Source organism: Glycine max, chromosome 18, assembly GCF_000004515.6.
Source record: "Glycine max cultivar Williams 82 chromosome 18, Glycine_max_v4.0, whole genome shotgun sequence".
Classification (NCBI taxonomy): domain Eukaryota; kingdom Viridiplantae; phylum Streptophyta; class Magnoliopsida; order Fabales; family Fabaceae; genus Glycine; species Glycine max.
Window position 1 is genome coordinate 1,113,358 of NC_038254.2, and position 17,112 is coordinate 1,130,469.

At 33.4% G+C, this 17,112-nt stretch overlaps 3 protein-coding genes across 5 annotated transcripts; 2 read left to right on the forward strand and 1 right to left on the reverse strand.

The window, feature by feature from the left end:
* Positions 1 to 728: 728 nt before the first annotated feature.
* On the reverse strand, positions 729 to 4,328 carry LOC100791062 (ras-related protein Rab11A). The gene is made up of 2 exons (XM_003551992.4): positions 3,575 to 4,328; positions 729 to 1,357 (listed from the first exon to the last, which is right to left on the reverse strand). Exons 1-2 carry the CDS (start codon positions 3,805 to 3,807, stop codon positions 919 to 921), a joined length of 672 nt encoding a protein of 223 aa, XP_003552040.1. The 5' UTR covers positions 3,808 to 4,328; the 3' UTR covers positions 729 to 918.
* Positions 4,329 to 5,406: 1,078 nt separating this feature from the next.
* Positions 5,407 to 12,328, forward strand: LOC100790010 (uncharacterized). 3 transcript variants are annotated; one of them, XM_003551990.5, is made up of 14 exons: positions 5,407 to 5,706; positions 5,780 to 5,852; positions 6,329 to 6,471; positions 8,536 to 8,637; positions 8,843 to 8,914; positions 9,012 to 9,103; positions 9,198 to 9,279; positions 9,391 to 9,483; positions 9,679 to 9,743; positions 10,408 to 10,420; positions 10,504 to 10,584; positions 11,407 to 11,515; positions 11,608 to 11,810; positions 11,967 to 12,328. In XM_003551990.5, exons 1-13 carry the CDS (start codon positions 5,515 to 5,517, stop codon positions 11,706 to 11,708), a joined length of 1,218 nt encoding a protein of 405 aa, XP_003552038.1. In that variant the 5' UTR covers positions 5,407 to 5,514; the 3' UTR covers positions 11,709 to 11,810; positions 11,967 to 12,328. The 3 variants fall into 3 exon arrangements, with proteins under 3 accessions (XP_003552038.1, XP_040867932.1, XP_040867933.1); XM_041011999.1 differs by having other exon boundaries at positions 5,631 to 5,706; positions 5,780 to 6,008; XM_041011998.1 differs by having other exon boundaries at positions 5,567 to 6,008.
* A 1,926-nt stretch (positions 12,329 to 14,254) lies between these two features.
* On the forward strand, positions 14,255 to 15,539 carry LOC102664041 (EPIDERMAL PATTERNING FACTOR-like protein 1). The gene is made up of 2 exons (XM_006601869.4): positions 14,255 to 14,777; positions 14,867 to 15,539. The coding sequence occupies exons 1-2, from the start codon at positions 14,637 to 14,639 to the stop codon at positions 15,107 to 15,109; spliced, it is 384 nt and encodes a 127-aa protein (XP_006601932.1). The 5' UTR covers positions 14,255 to 14,636; the 3' UTR covers positions 15,110 to 15,539.
* Positions 15,540 to 17,112: the final 1,573 nt, after the last annotated feature.

A 17,112-nucleotide genomic window follows, 5' to 3' on the forward strand; every position in this document is an offset into this window, starting at 1 on the left:
TACGTAGTGATTTTATAGTATGTAAGAAAGTGGAATTAATTTCTTAAAATTTAAATTATTGTTATAATATATTATCTTTCAATTTAAACTTAGTCATTTTTAAAATTATAATGATTACTATTATTTTTAAGTTTAAATTAAATGTACCAATTATTAATTATTATTATATTTAAATATAATTTAAATCTTATTTTTTTAAGTTCTAAAGATTTATAGTCTTTAAAACATTATTTCATTGTTATTATTATTATTGAAATTATACTGTTATTTTTAATTTTGAATCACATTGAAGGTTTCTATATTTTTATATTAATTTAATTCATTAAACAAATATAATATAATAATTTTAACTTATATAATTAAATAATTATGTACAAAAAAGATATCTATATTGTACATTTACGGGGATTGGCATACTAGTTTTATCCCGGTAAAAAAAAAAAAGCATACTAATTTTTATCTAAATATACCATCCTCGATAAAGGAAATTTTCTTTAGTTTATGAATCCTATGATCTGTTAAAAAAAAAGGCCAAAGTTTGATGAATCCTGTATAATCAAACTCTATTTCAAATCAAGCAAACAAAGTCACCTACGAAATCCGTGCCCGTACCGTTGTGTTATTTCGTGTCTAAAGTTGGAGTTTTATTTTAAAATTCCGCGAAACAAAGGTCGGCATTGATTATTGATTTATGAACACAAAAAAAAATCTAAAACAACACACTTAAGTTTAAATAACGTAAATTGAAATTACTTCCCTCTGCTGGTCCTTAATCAGCAACTCACGCAAAATAATTTTAAATAATGTAAAAATATACAAAAGGAAATGCACCAAATCATTAAAAATTGGTGATAGGAACACAGAACCATGAAAATCTAGTAAATTTAAACAAATTATAAATTATAAATAAAGTTGGGATTACTGACAACACATGCTCCTCTTGGGAATTTCCTGTGCAGGACCAGGAACAATAATCTTCTTGCCAGACAAAGATGCTGAGTTGTCATTTCCCTGATTATCACTAGCAGCTAGGTTCTTCTTGTTGATAATGTTGAATATTTCTGTCAAAACAGTCATGAAAGCTGTTTCAACGTTAGTTGCTTCCAGTGCTGAGGTCTCTAGGAAAAATAAGCCTTCTTTCTCGGCAAATTCTTTTGCATCCTCTGTGGGTACTTGACGCTGGTTCTCAAGATCACTTTTGTTTCCTATAAGAATGATGACTATATTCTTATCCGCATGGTTACGCAGTTCTTCTAACCAACGAGGTATGTGATCAAAGCTTTGACGTTTAGTGATGTCATAAACCAACATTGCCCCAACAGCACCCCTGTAGTATGCACTTGTAACTGCTCTGTATCTGTAGAATAAACCAATTATATATTATAAGGGCAAACTGCAATCCGTAGATGTACCAATACGTTAACCATGGGTATTGGGTATCATGATGATATGATCATAAAAAGCATGAGTTAATGTAAAGAATGAAGAAGCATAGACTTAAACTAAAATATTTAATTACTTTAAAAGCTCAATCCCATGCAAATTGGGCAATGATGATATCTAATTAGTAATGAAGAAAAGATTCAATGTCTTTCTAATTGCTTTGTAAATTTCATTTCTCTCTCTTGTGCTGAATGAAATCAGATTATACTACTCTCTACTAAACAAATTAACACAAGCAATATCCATTACTTTACAAAAAAAAATGCCAGAAATAGCAAAAACGGTTTTTAATAGAGTACAAATACTTGCATAATAATCATAGGTCTATCTACTAATAGCGTGTTTGGTTCTACATTGCGTAAAAGGTAGAACCAATTCATGTCAAAGGCAAGTTCCAAAAGCTTGTATTGGTAGTTTTTTATTTTCACCTCCGTAGTACATGTATTAGCTTCTTAGATGCAGGGCCAAACACACATTAACAGTGCCGCATAATAATAAAGGAATTAGATTTATCAGCAGCTATGAGTACTACATACTTTCAAGTTTCAAACATACCCAACAGTGACATTGTTTAACAGATAAGAGACTTCCAAGCAAGAATAATTTCTTATAAATCCAACCATGTGGTTTTCCATCACGTAAATGCAAAATATACAGTTGAAGTGACACAAATATGACTTCTGAATATCATTTGGAATTTGGAATAGAACATAACACCTGCCATGATTTCAGTTCACAAATTAAGAAATGGGAAATTTGTGTTCGTTATTTTAAGTCAAGTTGTATGCATTGGACATGGAACTAGTATAAAAATGATGCAGTGCACGACAAAAATGTGGTCAACTAGAATGATGGTTTGATTTGAAACTTAGGGATTTTATAGTATCAAAGTTCTATTGGCACACTATATGGACTAGGAAAGCTCTAAAAGAATGTCCTATAAAAAGGTGTGCAAACTGTAAGAGGGCAATCCAGCACCACATACATTTTTACATGTCAAGAGTATTCTACAGAATTCTTTGCTCCCAGGTAAATTGTATGAGTCTGCTAAGTAACACGCATGCTAGATTGATATGTAGCAACCATCCCTTATTCCTTTTTCATGCTTTAGTTCTGTGTTAATCACAAGAAACTATTACATGGTCCAAAAAATGAAAGGAACAACAAGTTCAACCCGTTTTTCAATACAAGCTCCACAATATCAGGCAGTGACATTGGGATATGCGTATTTGAAAAATGAAGGATAGGATTAATTAATTTGTTGCATTGATAGCATTTTACTAGTAACTATATAAATGGTTTGTGGATGTTGAGACATGTGATCATATGTAATTTTAATTTGTAAAAATATGTGTGGGAGGAGTGAGAATTATTATCGCTCTCTCTGCTCCATCAGCGTGTGTTTATGATCTTTTTGCTAATTCACGTGAAATGGAACCGGGTTTTTCAATTTATGTGGAAAAATTAATGAAACCCAATTATATGTATCATTTATTAAAGAGTGTCTTGGACCATGGTAGTCTCAACTCTCAAACCATGTAATAATTTCTAGTTAATCACAGTGCACATCAACACTCAAATCATCTCAAAGAAAACCTAGACAAAACCGGAGACACCAAGAGTCTAAGACAGCGTAAGAAAATTAGGTCTTAACTTTGACCTCTAGTGGTCATCAGTCAAGTTGTTTCAAGGATATGTCAACATACAATTAGTAGATTGCACAAGGAAAAATTAAACTCCACACGCAAAACATTATAAGTCAAACTAGGTTTGACCATTCAATAGTACTAATAACAGCGTTGACAGAAAACACGAAGCTGAACTACTAAAAACACTGAACCGAGTATGTTTTCTTCCGCAGACCACGAATCCACGATGGGACGAGTAGATCAACCAAGCAAACAAATCAAACATCTAACTCAAAGTTAAACTACGCAATCTTTTTCACTAATCAGTAACTACCGCAACGAACCCGAACAAAACAAAGTTCAATTCAAAGACATATCAAACAACACGTAGCGAAGACCGAAGAAAACAAAAGGATATACAAAATAATAAAAAGAAACGAATGAAACATGCAGAAAATAAGGGAAGATAGTGTATATGTAGTTGTAAGAGAAGTAGAAGTAACCGTTCTTGGCCGGCAGTGTCCCAGATCTGAGCCTTGATGCTCTTGTGCTGAATGACCAAAGTGCGCGTTTGGAACTCGACGCCGATTGTGGCCTTTGAGTCCAAACTGAACTCGTTTCTCGCGAAGCGTGCAAGTATCTGCGACTTCCCCACCGCGGAATCACCAATTAGCACCACCTTGAACACGTAATCTACCTTCTGGTTCGCGTCTCCGTAGCTTCTTCCACTAGCCATTGTTCTCCAATGCACTCTTCTTCTTAGTTCTAAATTTGTTGTTGCTCTTTCAATTTCAAATCTAGCTTGTTTGTTTGTTTGATTATTTGAGTTTTAGTGATAATTAACCAACGGTTTTTGGTTTAGATTTGATTTTTGGAGGAGTGTTAAAGTGAAAAAACGACTAGTGCCGTGCCGTTTGGGTGACAGGTGGTGGCACGTTATTGGGTGCTGCTCCTGATAAGCTTGATTGTGTTCGGAAAGGGAAAGGAGGATGGTTGGGAACAGCTTTATTACATCGAACGCGGTTGTTAAAAAGTGTCGCGTGCGAATGTCTTGCCATTTGGGGGGAGTTCTCTCATTGATCGTTTTGACGGCAATTCCTCTTTTTAGTTTTTTTAAAACTCTTCGTTTATTTCCATAAATTTACTGTATATTCGAATCCAATGGACTGAGTTCACAACTTAACCATGTATGACTTGGGTATTAATGTCTCATCTTATATCCTAGGAGATCTAATTAATTCAGGTCTTAACTATATTGGATCATATTTAATCATATTTCATCTACTCATATATGATATCTGGAAATCAAAAAGATAAGATATTATTAGATTTTACTTTAAGAACTATTGTATAATCCATACTCAACTCAAGAGTTAGGTAAAATATACTTTGATGCTCTAGAACAGCCTTTTTTATGATTAAGCTTTGCTCCAAAATTTATTATTAAACATCGGAGAAATTTACAGCAATGAGTCATAAATAATCACATAAAAAAATTTGACACTACACTTTAGTCCAAAATCGTAAGATTTGGATTTATGAATCTTCTTCTTATTTATATGATATTCAACTTTTTCATTTCTATTCTATGTGTGATTTTATAGACATAGATAACCATGTCCTGCGATGAGACATACACACTATAAGAGAAGGAATACTTGGCATTGATGCTTTTGTATTATTATCTTTACTTAGTTGTATAGTTTTGTATCCCATATTGACTTATTTTGTAATATTTCTTGTTTGCTATTTTGTATCACTTAATCTTATGCTGATTTATTTTGATTTCTTTATTATTTTCAACTTGTATTTTATCAACTTATTTAATTATTAAATTTATCTAAAACAAATAAATTAATCATAAAATTTAAATAAATCAATAACATTCATAAAATATATTTTATTCAATGATTTATTCATTTAATAAAAGTTATTAAATTATTAATAAAAAAATTAAACACAAAAAAACTACAAATTAAAAAGTGGTTTTTATTTTGGATTTCGATTGAAATACATGACGGATAAAATAATGTTTGTTGGGTAGTTGATTGACACAAAGAAGTGTTAAAAAAAGTGTAATAACATTTCTCTTCACAAACACTTATTCTTTACTAATGCTTTGGTGTTTTTTATCCCAGAGTGATTTATGTGTAGTTTCCATTTGGTTTTTTTCCGTTGAATTAAAAAAAAAAGTGTAATAACATTTCTCTTGCATTATTATTGTACACAATGAAAGTTAGTTTCCCTCAAAAAATATTTTGTAAAAAAACAAAATTAAAATAAAGAGCTGTCTGTGCAAAGAGAAAAATGGGAAGTATAAATAAGATGGGTCTTCTTAACTTTTTGTAGTTAGTTCATCATGCATGTGAAGGGGGCCAGGCCCAATTAAAGAGTTTTTCTGTTGAGGCAGAGTTGGGTGAGAGAAGGTTTTTTGTTCTCGGCCATGGAAGAATTACGGAAACTCGAGAAAGTACAGAGCATGCTTGAATTCATGGAATCACATTCACGGGGCGTTTCAAACTCCGATCAACACTCTAACCGCTTCCTCGCTAATTTCATTCTTTTCTTGATCGAACCCTGCGGAGACCTTTCCATCAACCACAAGTGCTCCTTGCTCTCCCACTTTATTCCCACTGTCAGTTCCACTTCCTCATTTGAATTTGCATTTGCATTTGCATTTTCGTTTCATTTCCCTTTCGCTTTTGCAGCTCTCATCTGCATTCCTCGAAGACGCGTATCAACACCACCTTTTCACCACCTCTAAACAACAAAATTCTGGTGGTACTGCACTGCTATTCTATCGCATTCATATTCACATGTCATTTACCGAATCGAATATTCTGTCTCGACAATCGCTCTTTATTTGGCTCCTGTTCAAAGAATAGATGCAACTATTGGTGGCATTGCCCAGCTTTGTTTTGCTGAGCTGAGAGAATTGTATGTATTAATAGTACTTTTCTTTCTCTGAAATGGAAAGAACACTAGCTGAAATTGGTTTTATACGATAGATTTCGTAACTAACTGTGAAGCATATGTACTTTCATTTGCTTCACATATATGTATTCCATAATACTCTTGGATAACTGATACTAACTATCTATTATTGGGGCTGGCATTAAATGCCTTCCACTGCTGCATTACCACAAACAATGTGTACTGATATTCATATAATACTTTTCATGTTTTTCCTTCGTATGTTTTGTTTCACGTTTTCATTCTAATTTTGTGACATTTTTTTTATTTTTTCTTTCACTTAGGTTTTCAACAAAGTCTTGTTGGAAATTCTTTGCTTAGTTGCAATCAGATGAAAGAATACAGTTTGTTGCAAAGATGTAATGAAAACGCTGCCATGGTCGGGCTGGATTCCATGCAAATGGCAAATTCTACACTTGAGGATTTTGTAAGTGTATATTAAAATAACATTTTTGCCGTGATCTTGGCATTCTGTTATAATGCTTGACTAATTTGGAAAATGTGCAAGTAGTTGCATATCAATTGGCAGTGTAACAATCTTGGAACACATAAACTCTATTGGTATCTCAATAATTCCAGCTTTATGCCATCAATTACCATATTGATTAACAGATGAATAAAGTGGCATTTATCAGGTCTGCATTGCAGCTTTTTACACTACAAACAATTTACTATAGTAATTTAGTGGAAGACTTGATACTACAACAACAACAACAACAACGCCTTATCCCACTAGGTGGGATCGGCTACATGGATCAACTTCCGCCATAATGTTCTATCAAGTACCATACTTCTATCCAAACCATTAATTTCGAGATCCTTTTTGATAACCTCTCTTATAGTCTTTTTGGGTCTTCCTCTGCCTCGAATTGTTTGTCTTCTCTCCATCTGGTCTACTCTCCTCACTACAGAGTCTACCGGTCTTCTCTCTACATGCCCAAACCACCTAAGTCTATTTTCCACCATCTTCTCTGCAATAGGCGCTACTCCAACCCTCTCTCTAATAGCTTCGTTTCTAATTTTATCCTATCGAGTCTTACCACACATCCACCGCAACATCCTCATCTCCGCTACACCTACTTTATTCTCATGTTGGCTCTTGACCGCCCAACATTCTGTTCCGTACAAAATCGCCGGTCTTACCGCAGTCCGATAAAACTTTCCCTTTAGCTTGATCGGTACCTTTGCATCACATAACACCCCCGATGCTTTTCTCCATTTCATCCATCCTGCTTGAATGCGATGATTCACATCCCCTTCAATTTCCCCATCATCCTGTATTATAGACCCAAGATATTTAAACCGTGTGACTTGAGGGATAATATGGTCTCCTATTTTCACCTCTGAGTTAGAAACCCTCCTTCTTTTGTTGAACTTACATTCCATATACTCCGATTTGCTTCTGCTTAGGCAAAAGCCATGTGTTTCTAGAGCTCGTCTCCAAGTTTCCAACCTCTCATTCAACTCCTCCCTCGACTCTCCAAGGAGGACTATGTCATCTGCAAAAAGCATACATCTCGGCGCTATCTCTTGGATTTGTTCCGTGAGGACATCCAGAATTAAGGTAAAAAGGTAGGGGCTAAGGGTTGACCCTTGATGTAAACCAATTGTGATGGGAAAATCATCTGACTCTCCACCCTGTGTCCTAACACTAGTCGATACCCTATCATACATATCTTGGATAGCTCGAATATATGCAACCCTAACCCCTTTCTTCTCTAGAGCTTTCCACAAAATCTCTCTAGGCACTCTATCATACGCTTTCTCCAAGTCAATAAAAATCAAGTGCAAGTCTTGTTGGGCCATGCGATATTGCTCCATCACCCACCGTAATAAGTAAATCGCTTCCATGGTCGACCTTCCCGGCATGAAACCAAATTGATTCTCAGTAACTTGAGTCTCCTTTCTTAATCTCCGTTCGATCACTCTTTCCCATAATTTCATGGTATGACTCATGAGCTTGATTCCCCTATAATTTGCACAATTTTGTATATCCCCCTTGTTCTTATAGATTGGCACTAACGTGCTTCTCCTCCATTCCTCCGGCATGCGTTTTGACCTCATAATTTCGTTAAAGAGTTCGGTGAGCCACTCAAGACCTCTATCTCCAAGAGTTTTCCACACTTCAATAGGTATGTTGTCTGGCCCCACCGCCTTACCATTACTCATTCTTTTCAACGCTTCCTTTACTTCCTGTTTCTGAATCCGATGATAGTACTTATAGTTCCGGTCCTCTTCTCTTGTGTCTAGACTGCTAAAGTCATATCCATATCCATCATTAAATAAGTTGTGGAAATACGCCTTCCACCTTTCCTTGATATCTTTTTCATGCACTAAGACTTTGCCTTCTTCATCCTTAACACACTTTACTTGATCCAAATCTCTAGTCTTCCTCTCTCTACCCTTAGCAAGCCTAACTATTTAATGAATATGCCTTGCTATCAAAACTTGCTTTGTGATTCTGATGTTAATTTGAACTTTCCTTTTTCAGTGCAGATCTTATTTTATGTTTCACGGATTGGATGTAAGCAAGCCACAATCAATCTTCAAATACTTACCTATTCTTTCATTCACAGAGAGTTATATTTATCAGGTATATGCTAGATTGATGTTATTAAACTGATATCATCTTGGCAAAGTGGGCTATTTTTTTCTCTCCTAGGAAGCATATGTTTTGACAAAGAAATTGTTCATATTTCTTAGTGTTACTTTGAGAATTAGTGATTTATTCCAATAGTAAGTATGGAATCTGCAAAAGCTACTATTTGTGCTGAGAACCTGTAGCTGTTATGATGCAGCTAGATAAAATGAATGAGAAATTGCTGCAAACACCATGCAATGGAAATTGTGTATTTGGAGAAAAAGATGAGGTGATTGATTGCATTTGATAATTATTCAGTGGCAGTTTCAATGTTCATGTTTAAGTACCAACTTTTAATTTTTCTCATAATTTAATTTTACATGTAGAGAGAAACTAAAGTATTGGTTTCTTGCTTCTCAAATGAGCCAGTTAGACCACTTGTTTCTATTCTTGAACACAAAGGCCTTTTGACAGAAAGGTGTGTATTCTGCCTTCTATACCTTACATTTCCAGAGGAATAGTTAAGGTTGATTTTAATTTGGTTGAATCTTCTTTTTGCTTGATGAAATAAGGATAAGAGAAGAACTTAGACTTGGAGAAGAGTACTGGGCTCTTGAAAGAAAGCTCTGTTCTGCACTAACAAACAAAGAGGAGGTATACATAATTCATGTGCACTTTTCATTCTCTTCAGAGAATGGGTATACATTTATCCAAATCCTTTTTAAAGTTTCTTGTTTGTAATTTAATAAATTATTTGATACTCAGATTCTTGTTGAAGATGTGATGAAGGCTATTCATTTAAAGTCTTTTGATTATCGAGTGCTGAATCTTCTTCTCTATCAACTTCAAGGGACTAAGGTACAACTGATTAGCAAACAATGCTTAGTGGATACTGCATTATTCATCTAACTCTTGATGCATGCATGTGTGCACACGCATGGTTTCTGAGTTAGGCACTGATGGCAACATAAATTTCTACATAAAATTTCATAAATATTGTTAGCTATATGTATGACTTTAGGATAATTGTGTTCTTCTGAATCTGTTTGAAAGGTGGAGGAGTTGCATATGGAATTTCTCTCAATTTCGGAGTTCCTAGTGGAAGTTTCTGATGATCTGTAAGTACTATCTTTTGTTTCAGTTGGTGCTGGATACCATAACATTCTGTACATGCATTCATATTTAATACTTGAGCAGAATTTTGTTGTTGCTCCTAATATGGTGCCCTTTATTTTTCTTTTATACTATTTTAAGGATTCATAGCTTATAGGTATTCAGTAAATTCATTGACAATACACACACACACACACACACACACACACACATATAATGAATGCATATAGATACAAATAAATGCCCACATTATATTTGTAAAAAAAAAATGATTGTATTATAATAATTGCTTTTGTATTTCCTTCTGCAATGTATCCTTTCTACAATAGCAGTAATAAATATCTTTACCAAACTGACAACAATAAAAATATAAATCCAATCTGTACCAAAAAATCGTTCTAAGACAAAAATATATATTGACATCATCACAATTTTCTGTTTGTAGTTATCAGACATAATTGTTTTTTTTTTACTGTAACTTTTGAAAGTTGTTCCCCATCACCATTTTCAGATAAGACCAAACTCTTTTTTTTTTTTTGTAGCTTCTTTGCTGTTGTTCAAGTTTCATTTCTGTAATTACATATGCATGTATAGATTTCATTCTTATTCTAGTTTTTTCAATTTTATAATGTTATTCAACATAATCTTTCTGTTCCGATAATTTTGCAGGTATGATTATGAGGTGACTTTGATAATCCAAATTTTGTAACCACCATCTGTTATACTGTTTTCCAAATCTTAATTTGATTGAAGGCCTTTGTTCAGGATGATGTTTTAGAGAACAATTTCAATATTTTGCGCATGTTTATCCGAATATATGGACCTTCAGCTGCCCCTGCTATGCTGGTGAGTATGTCAAACTGTTTACAAATGGTGCTGCTAATTTATATATTTTCTGATAGAATATTAATATGCTTTGTTGAAATTTGTTGGTTAGCTGATAACTTCCTGGTAACAATTCAAATGTATTAATTGAACCACCTCCATGTTGTATACAGTGGCGATGGGGGAGATCAATATCCACCTATTATTAAAATCAGAAACATGTTAGGAACACACTCTTTGACACTTTTTTTTTAACGTACACTATTGCTAGATGAAAGCCCATTCTAGTCCTACTAAGAGAGAGTGGGCCCATATTATTTAGTGGGGACCAGCCTGAGACCTGTGTTGAAAGAGTGCCATAAAGTTTACTACTAACATTTTTCTTGAAATTTGCTGATCTACATTCTACAGTCAAATAGTTACAGTATGATTCAGCATTTCACATTCTTAGCTTTCATCTTTTCTTATGGGATTGTTGAACTAAATTACCTAAATTAAAGTAACATTTTGCTTCTTAGTGTCATGCATAACCTCAAGTCACAACATGGAGTTTGGACTCAAACCTCGTTGACAATGCATGTGCAGAATGAATAGTGGAATTATTCTTGTTAGAGCCTTAGAAGTCATTGGCATTTCTCACCTTGTATCTTGAGAGAAGAAAAAACTTTCATCAATCTAATTTTGATAATGTGATGCCTTCATCTTTTTACACAATCAGTATTGTTTATTTGTCTGTATGGGTGAGTTTGTTTATTCTTACAATTGGTGTAACCATAGTTTCTATATAACATATGCTTGTTTAATTATCTTTAAGATATTATTATGTCCAATTCTGAATTCCAGGCGAAGTGCATTGGTGAGGCTGAAGACAAGTATGCAAGTTTACTGAAATCACTTGATCCACATCTCTCTCTGAGCTACCAGAAAAGATGTGCAGAAGCCACTAAAGAAGGTAATTTGTTGGAGTCAGTCAAGTCATTCTAGCAGTATAATTATACCATAATCGTGTGCTACCATTATTTATTGGCAATTGAATTTTTTTAGGTGGAAAGGTATCAGAGCACCCTCTTGGAACATGGAGTATTCCAACCGTGATTCAAGATGAGGAATTGTATAGATTAAAGTTGAAGTCAGATATTTCGTGAATATAACTTTTAACTGTGTCTCTGAGGTAATTCCTCCAGTATAACATGACGAGTTGGAGTTGAAATGTTGAATGACGCACTCATTAAAGGACTTACAAAAAGGTAAACGTAAAAAAAAGTTTGTTATGTTATATCGATTATATTTTTCAAACATTTTTATGCTCTCGCTCTTGAAGATAAGTAACCAAACTTATTTTTTTTAAAAAAAATCTTAATATGTAATTTCGACACACATTTTTTTCTTCTTATTTTTTGTAGGGTGTGCCAGGCCCGTGCTATAGTGCAACGCATGTGCGCGACACATGAGAGTCCCAAGCTCCCTTTCAAAAAAGTAATTTAATTTTGACACACCAAGTAAAGCTGAACGGATATTTCTATAACTCATTCTGATTTTATCACTTGCCACCGATGATGTAAACTATAGTGTGTGTTTGGATTACCATTGGGAGCTTCCAAAATGGACATTCATACATTCCAAGGGACAAAACAAAAAAGCAACTATATTGTAGCTTTGGGCTGAACGTTGACAGCATGTTTGTTTCTCCGTTCCCAGCCTTCAAACTGTTTCAAAAATTATTTAATTTCCAAGACATAAATTATTTAATATAATAGTAATTGATTTAAAATACTGTTTACAAGAACTAAATTAATGCCATGTAATAATAAAAAGTTGCATTAAAAACAATGAGGTCAATCTTTGAAAGACCATATATATTTTTAAATGAAAGACCATATTTAAAGATGGTATAAATATGGTTTTAATTCTTTTTTTTTTTGACAAAAATATGGTTTTAATTCTTACATACGCGCTGGTTACAGCAGGTTTGTTTCTCCGTTCGCATTCCAAATGCATTGAACTGTGACTTTACACGCACAGAAGAAATCGAAAATTTAGTACAGAATACGTTTGGCTAACTCAAAGCTAAGGATAAAGCCATTTGTATGACACCTCTTTTCTGCATCTGTTCGTACCTGTATTACGTGAGGAAATTAAAGTGTGCGTGGCTGCCTGGCTGGAAAGTGAAGCAAACAAATCGTAATTAAATTTAAAGTATTTAACGTTATTCTGACTGTGATGCTATTATTCACATTGCTGTCTATCTATAATCACTCTTGAATTCGGAGTTGCTGGTGTTAAGAATGTGAATCTCAGTACTTTCAATTTTGGGTTGTACAATGGGCTCATTCTGATTTACATACATGATTTTGTATTAATATTTTTATTTATCAAATCATTTTAATTTATGAGTTGCTGGTGTTGAGAATGTGAATCTTAGTACTTTCACTTTTGGGTTGTACAATGGGCTCATTCTGATTTACATACATGATTTTGTGTTAATATTTTTATTTATCAAATCATTTTAATTTATACCTATTTAATTTCTGATTTATCACATTTCCTTAAATATACAACAAACATGTTTCCTTGACTTAAGAGTCAGAAGGGACATACTAGAGGCAGCATGATTGTCCTTATCTTTTGCTCCACATTTTTTGTCTGCCATTTACAAATAACTGAATCCCCGATAGGAAATCTCAGGAAAATTCTAGGAAACAAAATATTATTTTGCTTGTTTTTTATGATCCTCAGCGTTCATTTGGTGACTGTAAGAATTAAGAAGAAAGACACTATCCTGTGCAAAAAAGTGGAAATATTTTACAGTTTTAGCATAATTTTTTTTTTATCCTCTCTGCGTAAAATGGTATCTACACGTCTGGTCACTCACTGTCACTATCCCTCTCTGCTTCTCAATGCGATGTCAATGATCCATTGACAGCTTTGGCTAATTGCAAGCTGTGGAATCACAGCAAGGAATCTCGAAAGCTGAAAAAGGAAACTGAAAAACAAAATATTTATATGTACCCTTAAGCTAATTTTGTCTAAATCTTTATGATATATTTTCTTAGAACAGTTTCTTTAATCCATGAGAATCGAATATCGTGCCAGGGTTTAAAATCTTTATGATATAAAATGCTGATGATCTAGTAAAAAGTAAAGACCGAAATGAATAGTATTTGTTATAGATTTCAGAGAAGCACAACTTGATTATTCTTGATTAGGATCCAAAATTTTATCAAGCCCCACCACCCGTATTCACCCTTCATAAATATTAAATATCGCACATGAAACTTCAATATGTACGAGTAACATTTATGAGGGCAAACTAATACATCATTGTAAGCTCTTACTTAGTCAATATCTTCTTTCACACGACTCTGTTTATGAACAAAGTTGAGTTATTTTTTGTCTTTTAGGTTAAGTGGATTCATTTTCTACACCATGTTAACGCCACTCTCTCTTTTTCGTTAGCAGATAGCACCCCTTTGCTTGCATGAGTAGCCATAATCCGGTGGAAAGCCTCCTAATTGTGAAATGTAAATAGTTAAGTAGTCAAAGACAGTCAATACTCAATCCCATGATGAATGATACTCCAAAAACTGTGACGAAAATTAGATAGGCTAATAAATGCCAATTTTAACTACCACCTGTCATTGTGTGTTTTTAAATTTTACCCACTCAGACACACAAAAAATGCTTTCACTTTCAACCCTGCCACTTTATAATCAGTCTCCAACTACTAATAGAACACTGGCCAAGGGGTCCTTGATACTGATGTGGATTCTCCCATTTTGTTTACCTCTATTGAACTGTTCCTTTCACTTTTTCTGTCACACTCTGCACCCTCTCTCACTGTCCTGTTTCCACATGGCACTATACTGCCAACACACACACACACCCTCTAAGACTTAAAAGCATTCATCACTCAAAACGCTGAAAATAAGTTCTTAAAACCATTTTATTTTTCCCCTCTCTGGGTTGTGTTGTAGTATTAGTATCTCAATACTTAGTTAACATTTAATATTAATATAGTGTGTGTGGGTGAAGATTGGTAATGACACCAAGAAATGACATGATACGCATTATTCATGATCATGGCTTCATTCAATTCAATTCAGAACTCCACCACCCCAATCTTGCTTATTACTATTCTCATTACATTTCTACTCCACCATCTTCTGTGCCCAGTTTCTTGTTTCAACCAGCCACAACATGCAATTCCTCCACCGGTAGGCTTTAACTAAAGCCATAATTTTGTTGTTGTTGTTGTGTGTGTGTTGTTTGAAAATGACTAAGTTGGGTATTATGTTATGTGAAGGACCCTTTATGTGAGGAGAAAAACAGATTAGGTTCAATGCCTCCTACTTGCCACAACAAGTGCAACCGGTGTCATCCATGCATGGCAGTGCAAGTTCCAGCCTCGCCTAGCCATGAACGAGTTCACCCAGGTCTTGCCCCAACTGCTGCAATGGAAGTTTTCTTTCTCCAAGGTAACAGGTACTCCAATTACAAGCCATTGAGTTGGAAATGCCATTGTGGTGACCACTTTTTCAACCCTTAGAAATTGTAACATTCTCTTGGAGATTATGAATCCCCTCACCTTGAGTTGTAAAATGGAAATTGCCCCTCTTCTTTTCCTTTTTTTTGGTTTAAATTATGGGAATAACTTAGATATTGTTTTTTAGATGTTGTTTGTACTATTCTCTAATTAGAATTAGATAAAGTAATATTATTTTATAATAAATATTACGATTATCAAAGAAGTAAAACTTTAATTCTGATTAAAGAATAGAAAGGAAAAAAAATAATCTAAGTTTTACCCTTAAATTATTTCGGATGTTGTTCTTTAAGGGTCAATGGGATTGCTTGGGTTGCACCAGATGAGTCATTTTCGTCAGCATTGATTGTGTGGATTGGAGTTTGATACACTTGTACAGAATTTGTTAAGGACCTGAAATCTCACTTTATGTTTGTGTCTAAATTTTGTGAAAGTTTTTTTTCTCTCTTCTGTGATAATTTTCATACTTAATGCTCCTTCTGGTCGATAGAGGCTAAAGCTAACTTTGGTGTCCAGGACCAACGGCCAGATTGATTGATGAAAAGTAGGTTAATTTGTGCAAGTATTATAAGAATATCCTACGTCAAATTTTTTATATTGTGACAATTCAATGTTGTTCATCGGAAATGTTTCCCTTATTCCATTTTATTTTCCTGATAACTCTTTTTCTTGTAGGTCCGTAGTTAAATTGTTTCGTAATGACCCTAAGCTTATCTTTCGGGTCCGCGTTAAAGAATTATCAAGGCCCACCAGTACCTATAGCTGCAAAAAACTTTCACCCAACAATAATTGATTTTCAATTCTGACTGACAAGAGTACTGCTGGGCCACTAGGCCCATCTTTAGTAAACATTGTATTTTTTTTTTAAGGTTTTAATAAAATAAGTAAAAAGAAAATAAAAGGGTACATCCTTTTTCTAACAGTCACGTTAAAGTCTCCATGAATTCGAGTTAGATAATTGATACACCCACCCATTTTAAGAAAGCAAAAAAATTCCAATACCTTTTCTTCTTCGAAAGATCTTAAAATTTATTTGAAAAGATCAACTTCTTTGTCATTTTGGACTGAGTATAATAAATTAATCTAAAAATGTGAATATTATAGTTTTTTTTTTCAAACAAAGAACTATTCATATTTAGTTAAACAAAATTAATGTATACATTGTTCCAAATATATCATCATGACAACATATAAATATCGTATAAATTATAAATTCGAATAAGTTAACATGTAATAAATGTTACGAGTAAAAAAATATTCAATTTAGACTTACTTAATCAACCTTCATTATTATTACTACTCGTTATCATAATGTTTTTTATTTAATTAATATATTTATATTAAAACTCAGTTGTTATTGAACTGTATACCCATTAAGATTGATGTAATAACATGGGTTGAGTAGTACAATGAGGTCTTAAACTTAATCATCATTGTCATCGTTATTTTTAAAAAAATATTATTATATAAAATATAAATGGTTACTTTATGAGTTTAGTAGTTTTTTTTACTCAATATAATATTGGTATGAAATATTCATTACTAAAAATAATGATTAATTTTTGTCAAGAATCATAAGCACATATAATATGAGTATTTATCTCCTCTCATGATTTGTTTCACACGTCAGTTTTAAAACTTTAAATCACTTGACACATAAAATCTCTATCACTTTGATCAATTAATGTTAGTATGAGTTTAACAAGTTTGTCCTTTGAAAAAAATATCTTAAAAGTCCAAAACAAACAAATAAACTTGGGAATTTAAAAGAAAAAAAAAACAGAAGGTTTATAACACAACATTGCTAACGTTTATTTGTATTTATAGAAATTTGAAATGTGTTGGAACAAAAGTTCAATGGGAATAAAAGTATAATTTTCCTTTGTATGAAAATAGCATATAATTATGTTTTCTTAATATGTTACAAGTATCATTTGGTTGGAGGTAATATTTTTCGAGTAAAATCACTATAGATACATTTCAAAGAATAATTGTGGAAGACTTGA